Consider the following 18127-nt stretch of genomic DNA (forward strand, 5'->3'; position numbering starts at 1 on the left):
ATTTTCACAGTGCACGTTATTTAGAGACACTATCAATCAGATGATGGTGTTAAAGTTTTTTGTATATGTTAATCACAATTTATTTTGTATATATAGGGGTGGGTCCTGCGCAAATCGTACCACTCAAATAAAATACACAAATTCAAAATAATATAAATATGTGCATACATACAATGCCGTGAAAAAAAATATAGTCCAAAAAACAGCACGCATAAAAATATATAAAAAATATATAAAAAAATGGAAAAAAGGTTTAATGATAGAACAATAATAAAATGTCTGCTACTCAAGGCTCCCAGAACTCTCACCTTTAAACGAAGTGAATAAGCAAATCAAACAAACTCCAGGATTCTCTTATTTCATTCATAAATAATAAATAATAGCCATCAGGAAATCCAAAGGAGGGATGCAATGATACAATTCCGCCACTAGAGGGGCAGTCCCAGCTTCCAGAATAGGTGAAATGGATCTTCACTTCTATTTCACAGTGTATGGCTCAAAATAAGAGAGAGGAGGGGGAGAGAGAGAAACAGGAGACTTCCATAGTGTAGTAGTTTAAAAAACGGCAGGTAGATTTATTAAAAAGCAGTAAAGACTCTCACATTTTAATTGCAAAAACAAGCACAATCAGGAAGAGGGTATAATGACAACTTCTTCCCGCCTTACTCTACTTCCGGTTCGTCCTCTGGCCAATCCCTACGCGTTACGTCATGTGACTTCTTCATGGGGATCCCCATGAAGAAGTCACATGACGTAACGCGTAGGGATTGGCCAGAGGACGAACCGGAAGTAGAGTAAGGCGGGAGGAAGTTGTCATTATACCCTCTTCCTGATTGTGCTTGTTTTTGCAATTAAAATGTGAGAGTCTTTACTGCTTTTTAATAAATCTACCTGCCGTTTTTTAAACTACTACACTATGGAAGTCTCCTGTTTCTCTCTCTCCCCCTCCTCTCTCTTATTTTGAGCCATACACTGTGAAATAGAAGTGAAGATCCATTTCACCTATTCTGGAAGCTGGGACTGCCCCTCTAGTGGCGGAATTGTATCATTGCATCCCTCCTTTGGATTTCCTGATGGCTATTATTTATTATTTATGAATGAAATAAGAGAATCCTGGAGTTTGTTTGATTTGCTTATTCACTTCGTTTAAAGGTGAGAGTTCTGGGAGCCTTGAGTAGCAGACATTTTATTATTGTTCTATCATTAAACCTTTTTTCCATTTTTTTATATATTTTTTATATATTTTTATGCGTGCTGTTTTTTGGACTATATTTTTTTTCACGGCATTGTATGTATGCACATATTTATATTATTTTGAATTTGTGTATTTTATTTGAGTGGCACGATTTGCGCAGGACCCACCCCTTTATATTCATTATTTGATAGTTTGTGCTCACTATTTTGTCCTGCTGCATTTTTTAGTTAGCATTTGCACTTTATATCACTCAGGCTCTTTTTTACAGCATCTGTGTTTCATTATATCTGATTTTGGATTTTGTTCCACTTTAGTCACTTATTACCACTTAGCGGCGCGAAGGCTGACCACTTTTACAATTTATTTTGTATATCACGGTATGTTATGCCAACACTCAACATTTGATTATTAACGCTGCACTGTTATCACTATTTATTCCTACAATTTTCGTTAAGATTGTAGTGCTAGCTGCTATTGTTTTTGTATAACACAGTAGATTCCTAATAACTCTTTATTGGCTACATATAAAATTAAACAACATACAGAATGCTAACATGTTTATGCCAATATAGCCTTCCTCCATAGCATAATAAGACATTTCTTATAATAATTATCGTGAAGAGTACTCTGAGTATCTGGCTTTATTTGCTATGGATTAATATCCAGTTATAGTTTGTGCATTTAGAAATGCATCCAGCTCTTTTTTTAAAACAGTCTACTGAACTAACCAGTTCTTGAAGGAGTCATTTTCACAGCTCCAACTGTCTTACTGTGAAGGTTAAAGTGGTTATTAAGCCACTATCTCATCTATATATCATCCCCTCTGTCACATAAAAAGCTGCATCCTATTGCCTGTGCTTTTCTAAATACAAAAAGGTTTTTTCACAGTAAGAGCTATGAAAATGTGGAATAGACTCCCTCCAGAGGTGGTTCTGGCAAGCTCAGTAGATTGCTTTAAAAAAGGCCTGGATTCTTTCCTAAATTCAATCTAACTATGTAATACTATGTAACTATTTGTGGTTATAATGCAGATCTAAGGATGTCTGCAGCTCTATTTTACCTTTACCTACAATGGGGTCTAATGGATCCTGGAGTGGGGTCTCTCCAACAGAGGTCCTCTCTGTGTCTGTGAGGGTCTGTTGGAGCCTTTAACATGCCCCATTAGAGACTTCAACAGGCACCTGGAGGTGGGTCTATATAACAGAGGTCCTCTCTGTGACTATTGGAGAGTCTTTGATAGAGTCCCCTCCAGGCCCCATGAGAGACTACATTAGAGTGTCACTGAACATAGTAAAAATAAACAATATTGTATTAATTAATATAAGATTCAAAGTACCTGGGCACGTTGATGCACTAGAAGACTTCATTAACCTTAAATAATCGGAACTGGGGCTGGCTGCTGGTCATGATTCCTGGCTTCTGGGGCTGGGTTGCTTGTCCTGGGATCTGGCTGCTGATCCTGGGGCCTGGCTTCTGGGGCTGGGTTCTGGCTTCTGAGGCTGGGCTGCTGGTCCTGGGGTCTGGCTTCTAGGGCCTGGCTCTGGTTGCTATACACCAGGGGCAGCAGGCGTTTCTAGCAACCGGTGCCGAGGCCAGGTAGCGGAGTGTGGATGGTGCAAGAAAAGGGTCTTGGCTGTGCCACAGCTTTGGCGCCCCCCTTCTGAAGCAGATTGCGGCACCCGGGCGCAATGCACCCCGTGCACCTGTCCCAGGATTGGCCCTGGATATACAGATCAGTTTGTTTTGAAGCAGTGGGAAAAGGAGCATATCAGTGATAGTGAGAGATGATGGGGGGGGGGGCAGAGGAGGAACAGGGAGAGCTGCAGATAGCCGTGTATGACAGAGGCATGTACTGACTCCAGTGTCAGAGCTCTGCAGCCCTGATAGATTGGAGTCAGCGCAGAGAGGGGAGAGTAGAAACTGGCAGGATCAGCCAGGTATTTCAGTTGATACAGGGGGCTAAAATACACAGCACAAGCATTGTGCCGTGTAACATGCTTTAAAGGAACAGGATCTTTACTTTTATTTATTTTTTTAATTAACAAATGCTTTAAATCTATTTTCCTCCAGAAATAAAGAGTACCCCCTTGTTCTCTATTATAAACTGAAAGTGAATACCTACAGTACACTTTATGGACCACTTATGTATTTATACATGTTAATCATGTTCTCCCTTAAATTCAGTTCAGCAAATCTTTCTGAAAAGCTGAGCTCCTCTATGCATCTTATCAGTTTGGTTGCCCTTATCTGCACTTTCTCCAGTTCCCCGATAAATCATTTTGTGAACTGATGCCCAAAATTGAACTGCATATTCTAGATAAGGTATTAAATCTCTCTTTCTGGAGTCCATACTTCTTTTAACCACTTGAGATCCGCGCTATAGTCAATTGACGGCTACAGCGCGGATCTCCTTTTCCGGGACTACGTCGCGCTCTGTGATCGGCGAGTCTACGAGACTCGCCTGATCACCGATCCGTGCAAGGGGTCGATCCCGACCCCTTATCAGGTGATCAGCTGTCAGCCAATGACAGCTGATCATGTGATATAACGGAGCCGGTAATCGGCTATTATTCCTCCTCGCGCTGTCAGCGCGAGGAGAAAAAAAAAAGCCGATCACCGACGGCCGTGATCGGGACATCAGTCCCGATCATGACCAGCACTGCTAGTGCCCACCTGCAACCCTGTCAGTGCCCACCTGCCCCCTGCCAGTGCAACAATAAAAAAAGTAAGTGCCCCCTGTCAGTGCCACCCAGCAGTGCCCACAGTGCCACCCAGCAGTGCCCACAGTGCCACCCAGCAGTGCCCACAATCTGCCTTAACAAAGGTGCTGCACCCGTGCCACATATCCGTGCCCATCAGTGTCATCTACCAGTGCCCAGCAGTGCCGCCCATCAGTGCCCAGCAGTGCCACCTATCAGTGCCCATCAGTCCCATCTATCAGTGGTACCTATCAGTGCCCATCCGTGCCACCCATCCGTACCACCCATCTGTGCCATCTTATGTGCCCATCTTTGCCCATCAGTGCCACCTTATCTGTGCCCATCGGTGCTGCCTTATCTTTGCCTATTTGTGCCACCTTAACTATGCCTATCAGTGCCCACCAGTGCAGCCTATCAGTGCCCACCAATGCAGCCTATCAGTGCCCACCAATGCAGCCCACCAGTGCCCACCAGTGCAGCCTATCAGTGCCGCCTCATCAGCGCACTTCAATGAAGGAGAAAAATGACCCGTTTGCAAAATTTTATAACAAACTTTTAAACATGATTTTTTTTTTTGCATCTTTTTTTGTTTGTTTAGCAAAAAATAAAAATCTGAGCTGTAATTAAATACCACCAAAAGAAAGCTCTATTTGTGGGAAAAAAATTATAAAAATTTCATTTGGGTACAGTGTTGTATGACTGCGCAATTGTCATTCAAAATGTATCAGCGCTGAAAGCTGAAAATTGCTCTGGGACTGAGGGGGGTTTAAGTGCCCAGTAAGCAAGTGGTTAATACAAGAAGGTATTTTGCTAGCTTTAGGAACTGCAGCTTGGCATTGCATGCAATTATTTGGTCTATGATCTACCAGAACACCCAAATCCTTCTCCACCATTGACTTTCCAAGCTGTTCTCCTCCTAGTGTGTATGATGCATGCGTATTTTTTTCTGTTTCAATATGTTTATTGAAAATTTTGAATAAACAGGAATAAACAAGAGACTACAATCTGCTCCTTGTGCGCCCTCGCAGGGGCTACAAAACATGAATATGAAACCGAAGGGCAAACCATCACATTATACTTATAAAAACACAAGAAGGGAAGGAAAAAGTGTAGGGAATGGTATCGAGACTGGCTCCAGTACCAAGCAACTCGTTCCTTTATCGGTTCCGGAGGGCAAGCCCTTCTCCCACTACCCCCTCCTACGGGGGGCAGCAGTATTTGTTAGCAATGAGAGAGATTGCAAAGAAGAGTGAAAAGAGATAGGGAACAGAAGAAGGAAAGGTTGGGAGAAAGGAGGGGGAAAGTTCGGGTGTGGACGCCTCGCCAAGAGGAGTTAGACCAAGCCCAGGTCTGCAGCTAGGAGCCCGGGGAACTCATAGGAGATCCATGGCTCCCAGATTTTTAGAAACTTAGCATGAGAATTATGGACAATACTGGACATACGTTCCTGAAGTAACATAGCAGTCATGCGGGTTTTTTAACCCCTTGAAAATCTACCCGTTGGGACTTCCAGGCTTGGGCAATGGTCCGCTTGGCCGCTATAAATAAATAAGTAGTCAGCTTTTGTTGAGGGCCTCGCAAACCAGGTACCGGGCAATGTAGAAGAGCTAGCTTAGCGTCCCTTCGGATCGTAAGGTGGAAGAGTGTCTGCAGCAAACCGAAAATCCTAGACCAGAATCCCACCAGCCTTGGGCAAGCCCACCATGTGTGCAGAACATCACCACCTCGCTGTCCACAGTTGCGGAAGCATCTGTCAATACTCCCAGGGAAAGCCCAGGCTGTGCGGGCAGGTACCCAATACCATCGGAACATTACTTTATATGCAGCCTCTAGGGTATTTGTGTTGAACGAGCATTTGGCGACCGTTTTCCAGGCCCTGCTCCAGTCCTCTGGGTCTACTGGGGCCTGAAGGTCCTTTTCCCATTGAGTCATATAAGAGAGGGGTGCTGATGGCGGGCGACCATTCAGAGAGGCATAAATGGCCGAAATAAGACCTGGGGACCCTGGGGCGTGCTGGCATGAATGTTCAAAAAAAGTTTTTTGGAAGGGGTAGGTGGACATGCGGCGCAACGTTGCAATCCAGTGCTTTAATTGGATAAAGTGATAATGCTCGTTAGCCGGCGCCTCATGTGTTTCCCGGATACTCTCCCAGGAGGGGAATAAGCGTGAGGAAAGAAAATTTTGGACTCGTGGGTAGCCATGTGAGGACCACCAGGAGAATGCCTGGGGCTCCTCCAGACCCGGGGTGAAAAGAGGGTTATGAGTGATGGGAAGTAAGAAAAGGGGGACATCAGATTACTGGAATAGCGAACTGAGTCCCACACCCGCAGACCATGGAGCAGCATGGGGCTTAGGGAGGGGGGGGCGCAGATTCCTGGGGAGCCAGAGGAGTGCCTGAAGTGCACAAAGGTCACAGCCAGGCACCTCCAGGAGCACCCACAGAGGGACATCCGCGGTTGCATGGAGCATAGTCAACGGAGAGATCTGGGCTGCTGTGTAATATTTAGAGATATTGGGGACCCCCAAGCCTCCCCGGAGCCTATGGGTATAAAGGGTCGCTCTAGGTACCCTGGGGCGTTTGCGCACCCATATAAATTGGAGGATTTTATTCTGCAAGAGTCTAAGGAAAAAAGTGGGTACCCGGACAGGCAAAGTACGAAAATAATAAAGGACTTTAGGAAGAATCGTCATCTTCACCACCGAAATCTTGCCTAGCCATGAGAGCGTGGAGAATTGCCAGGCTTGCATAAGGGTGAACACCGTTCGCAACAGGGGATAGTAATTGGTCGAGAAAAGGGAAGAATAAGACCGTGTTAATTTGACACCCAAATAATCAATCGAGTGGGATGCCCAACGGTATAGAAAATGATCCTGGAGACGCTGCACCAGTTCCAGAGGGAGAGTAACGTTCAGCGCTGTTTTCTTGGCGGGGTTAATTTGAAGACCCGAGAAGGCTGAAAATCGGTCTAATACCAGTTGCAGGTTGGGCAGGGAAATAAGCGGGTTTGATATGGTCAAAAGGGCGTCGTCCGCAAAGAGGTTCACTTTGTATTGAGTGCCCGCGTAAGGGATTCCTGAGATATCGCTATTGGCCCTAATCGCCGCCGCCAGCAGCTCCAATGCTAGGATAAATAGTGCCGGGGACAGGGGGCATCCCTGTCTAGTCCCCCGGAGTATCGGGAAAGGGTCAGAAAGGAAGCCCGCATATTTAACCGACGCCGACGGTGTGGAATAGAGGGCCTGGATCCATTGCAGAAAATGTGGTCCAAATCCCCATTTGGTTAGAACAAAATAAAGGTAGTCCCAGGAGAGCGAATCAAACGCTTTATAAATATCTAGGGAGAGCAAAAGTCCAGGTATTTTACGCTGATGAAGTATATGAAGGAGATGGACCACCTTGCGGACATTGTCCCCCGCCTGGCGACCGAGCACAAAGCCCACTTGATCCCTGTGAATGAGGGCCTGAAGATATCTGTTGACCCTTGTGCTCAGAACCTTTCCCAGAACCTTCAGGTCAACATTCAACAGGGATATGGGACGAAAGGACTGCGGGTCTGTGGCTTCCTCGTGTGACTTAGGAATCATAGAGATATAGACTTTCAGCGAGTCTGGCGAGGGTCTTGCACCTTCCCGCCAGGCGTTGAAATAAGACGTTAGATGGGGCGTGAGCAGGGACGCAAATGTCCTATAGTATAGACCGGTAAAGCCGTCCGGGCCCGGGGCTTTGGATGGCTTAAGGGACTTTAGGGCTTGGGCGACCTCCATTTCCGTTATAGGAGCATTCAAATTGGCCTGTGCCGCCGAGGACAACGAAGGGAGACAAATCGATTGGAAGAATCTCTCGGCCTTGTCCCGGTCGAAGGCAGCTGGCCCACTATAAAGGGGGGAGAGGAAGGAGGCAAAGCCAGCCGCTACCTTGGATGGATTTGACGTATGTCCCCCACCTGTCACCTGTAATCGAATTGGCCTGCCCGAACGTCCCGCTGAATTAAGTTTCCTAGCTAACATAGGACCAGGTTTGTTCGAGCAACTGTAGAATTTATACTTGGACCAGCGCAGGGCTTTCTCCGCCTGAGCAGAGGCGAGTAGGTCCAACTCAGTGGCCAAGTTGTCACGTGTCCGCCTATGGGTTACCGTAGGACGTGCCTTCCACGTCGCATCTGCCGCTTCTAACAAGGAAGTCAACTCCCGTTTCCGCTGCTCCCTGGCCCGCTTTGTACGGGAAGCGATCTGGATTAGATGTCCCCTGACCGTCGCCTTGTGAGCTTCCCACAAGGCAACTGGAGAATCAACTGAGCCTACATTTTCTGTGAAATAGGTTTGGATATGTGTTTCTATTTGAGATGATGTTGCTTGCGTACTCAGGAGGGATTCATTAATCCGCCAGAGAAAGGCCGGGCGGGAGAATCCCGCCAAGGAGATTCCGAGGATCAGGGGGTCATGATCAGACCACGGAGAAGTGGCGATAATGATCTTATGTACCAACGGCAGGGAATTAAGTTGCAGAAACACGTGATCTATCCTACAAAAACTCTGGTGGGGGTTAGAGAAAAAGGTAAATTCCTGTGACAACGGATGTTGCTCGCGCCACACATCCACCATGCCATATGACTGGAAGAGATCACGCAATATTTGCTCTTGGGAGGCATCACGGGACGGAGGCACTTCCCGGAGACTACGCCTGTCCAAATCGGAGTTAAAAACAGAGTTGGAGTCTCCCATCATAATCAGGAGGCCTTTTTGGTGCCTAGTGATCACCTGAAGCAAATGGGAGAAAAACCTCTGTTGAAATGAGTTAGGAGCATAGTATCCAACCAAAGTGACCTCCTGGTCCCACAGGGTGCCCTGCAAGATCAAATATCTACCCGTAGGGTCCGCGATTTCCTTAGAACAGGTGAATTGGAGGTTACGCCTAAAGGCCATCAGCACCCCTCTTTGCTTCTCAGAGGCGGAAGCCGTATAAAACACTGGATAATGGGAGGACAAATATTTGGGGGATGAGGACAGGGAGAACCTGGTTTCCTGCAGACACACCACATCAATAGATTGAGATTTTAGATGACGGAAAACCTTTGACCTCTTAATGGGGGAATTAAACCCATGGATGTTCTGCGAGAATATTTTCAGCACATTCTGAGCCATCTGGAGGGTAAAGGAAGGTCTATATCATTATAGAGCGGCCAACAAGGTACATACTTACCCTGGTCCCATGGCGAGGCAATCCGAACCCGAATAGGGGAGTGAGAGGGAGGGAAACACAGGGAGAAAGAGAAAGAGAGAGAAAAGGAAACACAGAGTAGACAAGTGAACCACATAAACACCACAGTTGGTGGGCATTGCATCCTGCTACAGGACACTAAAAGGTGTGGCTCTACCACCAACCACAAAGCTAGCAAATAGCAAAACATAACAGCAATAACAGCAATAATACTACAATATTACTAGAATATTACTACATTATTACCGCCCCTGCACAGGGCAATTATAACTAGAACAAAAAAAAAAACAACAGGCGAGACGAGCCAAGCCCATCTCGTAGTACTGCTACCGGGTAGCAGTGGATAAAACTAACAATGGGATTAAAGGTTCTCCCCAGCCGGCGCCGCCCCACAGGAAACGCCCGAGGGGAGAACAGAACCTCGGTCCCCGAACGTGACCCCCGCGCCGAAGCGCCGTCAGGCCTCCAGGAGTCCAACACTAAGAGGGGACCCCGTAAGGCCTAGGCAGGAGACCACCAGTGCTGATTAAAGATCCGCCCCCTTAAGGGGGTGTGGACCTGAAATAAACCATGGCTTGACCCGAGCAAGGAAGGGAGGATAGGAAGGAAGTGGGGGGATCAGGGAAAGAAAGAAAATAAGAAAAAAATTTATAGGACGGGGGAGTGGTAAGGGAAGAGAATTAAGAGGAGGGGAATGGGGAAGTAAGAGAGGGAGCAGGGGGGAGGAGGGAATGGCAGGAAGGGGGGAAGAGAGGTGCCGGGTGTGGGGAGCAGGGGAGTGGAAGGGAAACGGGGAGGGAGCATGGATGAGGAGAGGAGGGAGTGGGGAGAAGGAGGTAAGGCAGGGTAAAGGATGGAAAGATTAAAGGATTAGAGCCTTTTATAGTTCCTAGAGTCCAGAAACCAACCAGTGCACATAGAAAATTAGACTTTATATACATTAAGCCCCGGAATCGGCCCCCCAGACTGCCCCTATCCCATCAGGAGTATGGTCCCACTTTCCTCTCCTCCCTTAAAAATAAAAATAAAAATAATAATAAAAAAATTATTATGTCCCGAGAGAAGGCCCCCAGGTTAGCTGGGAGGTTTGGGCAGAACTAGGCAGTCTTAGTAGAGCTGGATCACCGACAAAAGCATAAAGTCTAAAGTGAAGGTGCATAAGGCCTTTATAATAAGTAAAAACTGAAAGTAACTATAAATTTATAAAATAAAACAGGGAAGGGGGGGGGGAGGCATGGGCCAGGAGAGCATGGTCACATCGTCTGGTATGAGTCAAGAACCAGCACAGGCAGAAACAAACAGTGCTTCAAAGGTCCGGGGAAAGCAACCGGGCAGAAAGCAAGGGATCATGGATAGGCACACCCGTGTGGTTGTCATCCCGGATCTGAATAGGGGGATCGGGCATGCGGCTGGGCATCAGGGGAGGGCCGTTTCCGGTTGCTGACTGGTTCCCACACGCGACCCAAGCGCCCAGAGGGGGGCCTAGGACCTGAAGCCCTCTCACGAAGGCTGGGGTCATCCGAAGAGGAGAGCAAATGTAGTGCTTCAAAAGTCGCCTGGGCTTCCTCCACGGTGCGTACAGTGTAGCCCCGGCCCTGGTAGGTGAAAGCGAGGCGAAAAGGAAAGCCCCATGTGTATTTGATGTTGCGTTCCATCAGAGCTGAAGTATAAGGTTTCAGTTGTCGTCTCTTTTGCACTGTGGAGGGGGCCAAATCAGTAAAGAGCTGGTACTTGTGGCCTTGGAAACGGAGTTCAGGCTTGCCCCGTGCTGCCTTAAGGAGCGTTTCCTTAGTGCGGTAGTACGTGAACTTGATGATAATGTCCCGAGGGGGCCCCCCCTCCTTCTTCGGCCCCAGGGCCCGATGGATCCGGTCAAATTCCATGCGATCAATGGGGATGCCTGGGACCAGTTCCTGGAATAGGGCCGCGGCAGTGGAGGTTAAGTCCTAAATAGTTTCAGGGAGTCCCCTAAGCCGGAGGTTCCCACGTCTAGACCTGTTCTCATGGTACTCTAGTTTTAGGAGGGCTGCATCCAGCTCCCTGCGGATCTCCTGCAAGTCCTGCTCATGGTGATCAATGACCGTGGCTGCAGCCTCCATTCTATCTTCCAGCTTATTTGTACGGTTACCCAGCTCACGGATTTCCTTCGTGAGATGCGTGGCCAGTTTGGAAGTGGCTGCTGACAGTTCCCCCTGCAGCATGGTTTTAAAGCGAGACAGCAGGTCTGCATCCCGCAAGGAAGGCACTATATAGGGTTGCTGGACTCCTGGTATGCTTTCTGTATCCGAGCAGGCCTTCGGGCTCATCAGTGAGCAACGGAGGGGTAAATTCCATGTCTGAGGCCTGTGAGTCCAGCAGGGCGTCCGGTGGAAAGGCCTCAAGGCTAGCTCGCACAGCCTGTCTCTTTGTGGTGCTCCGCGCTGTGCCTGATTTGCGTCCCATAATGTCAGTCTCGATGCCGGGATATAGCGAGCCCAGATTAATGTGCAGGAGCGGTTATATCACAGCTGGTGTGGTCGGTGGTGGAGAAGCGCCATTAGCTTGCGGCCATCCTGGGTCTTAGCTCACAAGCGCCCTTGGCATATAGTGATTTCTGATAATGCCAAGTAATTACATTCTCCCCTCACGTCAGCAGGCTGTAGTAAGAAGAGTTTTGTTTAGCTGGAGCTCTAACCCACTAGGGCGGTAGTCAGGCTGTTAAGAGCCTGAACCCAGGAGGGGGCCGGGCCGGAGAGAGGGCCGTGGAGCTTTGGGGATGGGGAGAGTGTCCAGTACACAGCAGGGAGAGGTCTGGGGAGAGCAAGGGCCCCTTGGGCTAAGACAGTGCCTCACCTGCAGTCCGTGGAGCTCACCGTCACCTCCTCTCCTTCAGCTGTCTTGGGATCCTGGAGTGTGGGGGGGATGAGATGGCAGCTGTAGTGTCCAGGTTCCAGTGCGTAGGCCCCCTGCCAGGTGCTGGGGCAGGAAGGTGTGGGAACTGGCAGGCTTTACTGGGCCTCGCTAGGCCTCACTAGGCCGCATCCGTGGCAGACAGTCCCGGGGGCCCCACAGACCTCCAGAGGTCCCCAGTTAATGAATAGGGCAGACCAGGTGGCAAGGGGAGCCGAGCAGCCCACCAGGAGGGCCTCTGGTAGCGTGGTTGAGGAGAGTGGAGGCTGGGAGGACGGCCGCGGCATCTTCCCGCCGGGCGCTGGTGTAGGAAAGTGCGGGGACTGGCTGGCTGTACTAGGCCGCACTAGGCCGCATCCGCGGCAGACAATCCCGGCGGCCCCGCGGGCCTCTGGACCTTACTGGGCATGGAGTAGGGCAGTCCGGATGATGGGGAGATCCACTGCCAGGTCCCCCGTTGAAGTGGTGGAGGAGGATGAAGGGCGGGGAAGATGGCGGCGGCGGCCGCGGACGGACAAGGCCGGCGTCTCTCGCCGCGGATCCCAGGCCAATCTCGTCCCAATTTCTCTCCAGGCTGAGGCAGGGCAAGTGGTAGGGTGCATAGGCCGAAGGATTGGGGAAAAAACGGCCGTGTATGCACCCGGATGGCTGTGGATTGCACTGGGCACTCAGGAGCTCTCTGTGAACATGTCCATCCTGGGTCACTTCCGGGTACGCCCCCCTCATGCGTATTTTTTTAAACCCAAGTGTGTAACTTTACATTTATCATCATTAAACCTCCTATGCCACGTAGTAGCAACGGGAAGACACTACCAGAAGGGTCAGAGAGTGCTGCTCACCCCCGAGAATAGTGAATGGGAAAAATTCCCCCACAGTGGGGTTTTTAGGCAGCAGATAATACATGTAAAGGAGTATTGTATAAAAAATTCAATGTTTATTAATATAAGAGAACATAACACACTGGTTAAAACATGAGCTCCACTGGACCAATAATATGAAATAAAATAAAAAAATTAAAAAAATTGGGTGTACTCTTGCAGACAACAACTTCATACAAACACTGTGCAGAATTTTTTATACAATACTCCTTTACAGTTATTATCTGCTGCCTAAAAACCCCACTGTGGGGGAATTTTTCCCATTCTATATGCCACGTAGTTGCCTATTAAATAGTGCACTGAGGTTTGCTTGTAAATTGGACGCATCCTGTAAGGATGTAATCCACTGCATAGCTTGGTGACCTGCTTTGCCATCTGCAAACACTGAAATGGTATTCCCAGGCCTTATATAATTTATAAATATTTTAAAAAGTAAGGGACCTAACACAGAACCTTGGGATACACCACTAACAACCCTAGATTATACAGAGTATGAATCACTAATCATTACTCTCTGAATATGGTCTTTTAGGCAGTTTTCTATCCATTTACAAACTGAATTTTCTAAGCATGCAGATTTAATTTACATATTAGCTGCGTGTGGGGAACTATTAAATTATTAATTTATTAAACTCTTGAATATATTTCCAACTATAGAAGTTAAACTAGCCAGTCTGTAGCTACTTGGTAAAGACTTTGATCCCTTTTTAAATATTAGCACTGCGTTGGCCTTATGCTAATCCAATGGTACCTTGCTAGCCATTAAAGAGTCTCAAAAATTAAAAACAATGGCTTAGATATAGCAGAGCTCAGCTCTTACAGGACCCTTGGGTGTAAGCCATCTGGGTCATGTAAATTTTGAGCCATTGTGGATCATTTGGGACTATGTAAATACCATGCCCTCATTTTCCTTTGTATCAACAGAGCTGAAGAAGGTATTACAAAAAAAAGGAGCCTTCTCTATATACTCAATTACAAACTCAAATGATCTAGTAAAGGGCCTATATACTCAGACCTGAGATTTTCATGGTAATATATTTTTGAATAGACTTTTTTAGGGTTTCTCCTACTGTTTTGCAACCTGTCATTCATTTTCAATTTTTCAGCCTTGATTTCTTTTTTACATACTCTGTTATATTTTTTGTAACCTTAAAATAATGATGACATTTTTTTTTTCATTTAAATGCTTGTTTCCTATTATTTATAGCTATTTTAACTTTGTAAGTTAGCCACATAGGCTTTATTTGTAGCCTTTTAAACTTATTACCCATGGGAATATATTTTGCAGTGTGTTTGCATACAGTCGATTTGAAGCATTCCCATTTCTCTTCAGTGTTCTTTAATGAGAACTGATTTTTGACAGTCTTTCTGTCTTAGTTAAGTGTTTTTATCTTTCCAGTGTGTTTACAGCCCATAAACTTTCCATGGTCTATGTATACAAGTCCTGTGTCATGTATTGTATGATTAAGATGATAAGAATTGTGGACTTGCCTGTAAATTTCTTATCTTGGAGTGCAGTACAGGACAGAGGCCCCTCCTCCATGTCTTGATCGCTCCTTATTGCTTGATAAAAAAACTGGAGTCTCATATAGTGGGTGGCGTTATACAAGCGTGCACTGGGAGGGGGCCCTTGCAATTTTTTGTCAGTGTCCAATGACCTGTCGGTAGCCTGTTTTTAACTATTGGTCTAAGAATATAAGTCTTCTGTCCTGTATTGTACTCCAATATATGGCATTTACTATTTAATGTAGCTCTTGTAAGTAAACAGATTTGACTTGATAGGGTGTGCAGATCTCAGAACTGGATGTACAAAAATACAAATCCTACATTACTGGATCAGAAATTTTTCTTTTACCTTGATACAGTACCAAGCTTTGTACCATAGGCCCAGTCCTCTATAACTGCATTATTGGGTAACTGGTAACTCTGTCCATATAGGGTGTTGTTTGTATGTTGCTTATATGTTTTTTTTTAACTATGTTGTAATAAAATTTATACTTTTTTATTGATTCTCGCTCTCTCTCATTATGTGCCCACAAAGTCCGCTAATTTCTTGACTTGGTCAATCCTTGATTTTATAATATACTCTCAGTTTGTTTTAAATATCCTATGTGTTTTTAGCAGTTTAATAAATGTATATTGACAGGTGGCAAATACATGGGCTTTTTGACCTGGAAATGACTGGGAACAGTGGCGGTTGTGCATTGTTTTTTTTATTACACTGCTATGCCTGTGGATGCAAGTTTGTTTCATTACATAAACATAGTTGTCTACATTACAGTCCACAGCTGCCTGTTTTAAACAATGTCTGGGGAATTCACTGACAGGAAGTGTGATATGTATGTGAGTCATCAAGCACACCCCTTGTATGTAATCATCTGTCTGCTCCTTTTTCAGGAAGTGTCTTTGGACAAGTTTGGGAACTCAGTTTCTGCACCTGGGGAACAAGCGTTACGTTGCACAAAGGAACTCCGAGAACAGAAAATACGCCTGAAAGAAATAGATCAGCAACTTGATGATATAGAGCAAAGAAACAGCATTACGCCACGATCACTATCCTGCTTTAGCTCAATGTTGAGTTAATCATCTCTAAATATTTAACAGAGTTAGTTTCCTTCCTCAAACCGATTGTTTACTTAAAGATTTAGGAGCAATGGAATCTGGTGGATATTCTAAAATTGGTTTGAAAATGTGATTATAAATAGTTTTTACCTAAATTGAATGTATAGACTAAGGTCAAAGTTGTGGTGAAAGTCAAACAATGGTCAAATGGATCCTGAAGAACTGGTCAGGGATCTCTGGTATAGTTCAGGGTGTCCACCAAAACTGAAAAGAGAGGGAGGCCCTTATAGTATAGTAGATTGATTCAAAAACAGGATGACAGGGTTCAAAGGGGTTAAAGACCATGGAGAGTTGTTCCACAGAGGGAATAGAAATGATAAAGATAAATGTACATCTGTTGAGACTACAGTCCCCCAAAGAGGTGGGGGACACACAACTTTCCAAATGTTCAGGTAGAGAAAATCTGTCTCCACACAGGGTCAAAGTGGTTGCTTTCTATACCTCGGGGGTCTATGCCATCCTGGGTTCTCTGTAGTGCTCAGGTGGGTGTAGGAATCAAGAAGAGGAATTGTTGCAAAAACCCAATGGTGGTCCAATCGGCAGACATGCCCAAAGTATACAATATACATATAGAATATATAGATTGATGTTAAATGTAATAAAGTATACCTTAAAGTGAGCAGGAGCACTAAAATTGTTGAGTGTATCCTCTCAGCAGCTTCCCCTTTTCAATAGTGACTTGGTAGCCTTCCAATTTTTAATTTCAGCACAAAGCAGGTGATCAGGGATGGGGCAGCAGGGAGTGCTGAGCTGCTGAGAGAATGACTTCAGCAGTCTTTTTTCCCCTTCTGTGAAATGGGGTCAGTTAGAGCTCATGTACTGCTTGTTAAGAGTATTAAAATACTTGAATGTCCTTAGCTTGGCCACAAATTTAAATACTTTACAGCATTTAGAAGAATTTAGTTTTACAATAGATGGTTCTCCACAACTGCAGGCTGCACCACTTCTAGCTATAAAACATGTATTAGAGATGAAATGTAATACAGTATATTTTGATGCACATCACATACTCCTGACTTATGCACTTTGTATGTTCTATGTTAAATACTCCAGACTACTACCCGCTACACATTACTCTGTTGACTGCCCCACAACTTGTCTCTCTTTGTGGTTCTCAAGGATGCTCCAGGTCCTTTACAATCCTAGCTAGGCCCCTTATGGGGGATCAGAACGATTTTTTTTTTTTTTCGCCCACTGGAGTGTTTGTATATGTTTTTTTGCCTTCCTCTGGCTCAGCTGTGAGTATAGGATTGTGTATATGGGGGTTTTCAGTTTTTATTTTTTTTTCTATTGGTTAAGCTAGATTGACTTGAGTCTTTTTAACCACCTAAGGACCAGGCCTCTTTTTTAGATGGGTTGTTTACAAGTTGAAAACAGTTTTTTTTTAAAGAATAAGATGTCGGTCGTTAAAATACTTTCTGCCACAAAAAAATACACTTTTTTGAATTAAATAAGACAACAGTAAAGTTAGCCCAATTTTTTTTTATTGTGAAAGATAATGTTGCGCCGAGTAAATTGATACTCAACATGTGATGTTTCAAAATTGAATCCGTGGAATGGCGACAAACGTTTACCCTTAAAAATCTCCATAGGCAACGTTTAAAAAATTATACAGGTTGCATGTTTTGAGTTAGAGGAGGTCTAGGGCTAGAATTATTGCTCTCACGCTAACGGTCGCAGCGATACTTCGCATGTAGTGTTTGAATACTGTTTTCATATGCGGGTGCTACTCACGTATGCGTTCGCATTTGCACATGAGCTTGGCAGGACGGGGCACATTAAAAAATTATTTATTTTCCCTTTTTTTTATTTTTACACTGTTTAAAAAAAAATTGTGTCACTTTTATTCCTATTACAAGGAATGTAAACAATTGTAATAGAAAACAAGCATGACAGGACCTCTTAAATATGAGATCTGGGGTCAAAAAGACACCGCATCTCATATTTACACTAAAATGCAATAAAAAATAATTGTCATTTAAAAAAATTATTTAAAAAAAAAAAAGGCCCCTTAAAGAGCTATTCGCTCCGGAAGTGTCATGGAGATGGGTGAGGGCCATCTTCCCCTTGCTCGTCTCCATGTACAGCCACAGGAACAATCCGATTGCCTCCACTGCTGCCAATGGCTCTGGTAAGTGGCGGAGGGCACCGGATCGCGGCAAAGGGGGCCTCTCCCGCTGCTGCAGAGACCACTTTTATCTTGTAGCCGACCACCAGCCGAACACAGGGATACCGGGGTTATGGCATCTAGCTCACTTTGAGGACGGACATCGGCGGTCAGCAAGTGGTTAACCTGTCTAACTATAAAAACATACTTCTGATGATGGGGCATAATATGTTATATGCAATTACAGAACTACTGAATAAAATTTTGCCAGTCAACCTACAGTATCTGGATTCTCATTTTGAAAAATTACAGCAGAAAGTGTTTGCAAAATGTCTTTTTAGTCCTACCTTACCCACTTCCCGGCTGGGCGAGACAACCAACTTTCTGGGAGAACATACAGGTATGTACACCCAAAAGCATGCCTTGTCCACGCCCCTGCCCACCAGACACAGCGGATCACCGATCAGTGTATCGGCTACTGTGCTCTGCCCTGACCAATCACATGTCAAGTAGTAGAGA

General features: G+C 45.6%; 1 protein-coding gene across 4 annotated transcripts in view; it reads left to right on the forward strand.

Moving 5' to 3' along the window:
• Nucleotides 1-17883, forward strand: part of FSIP1 (fibrous sheath interacting protein 1) — a 265899-nt gene extending 248016 nt beyond the window's left edge. For all 4 annotated transcript variants that reach the window (XM_077465009.1, XM_077465012.1, XM_077465011.1 and 1 more), the window contains one exon: nucleotides 15277-17883. In XM_077465009.1, the coding sequence (XP_077321135.1) occupies nucleotides 15277-15462 (186 nt within the window). In that variant the 3' untranslated portion in view covers nucleotides 15463-17883. The remainder of the gene's footprint in view (nucleotides 1-15276) is intronic.
• The last annotated feature ends 244 nt before the right edge of the window (nucleotides 17884-18127 follow it).

Source organism: Lithobates pipiens, unplaced genomic scaffold, assembly GCF_037356315.1.
Source record: "Lithobates pipiens isolate NorthernLeopardFrog02 unplaced genomic scaffold, aLitPip1_a1.2 Scaffold_30, whole genome shotgun sequence".
Taxonomy (NCBI): Eukaryota; Metazoa; Chordata; class Amphibia; order Anura; family Ranidae; genus Lithobates; species Lithobates pipiens.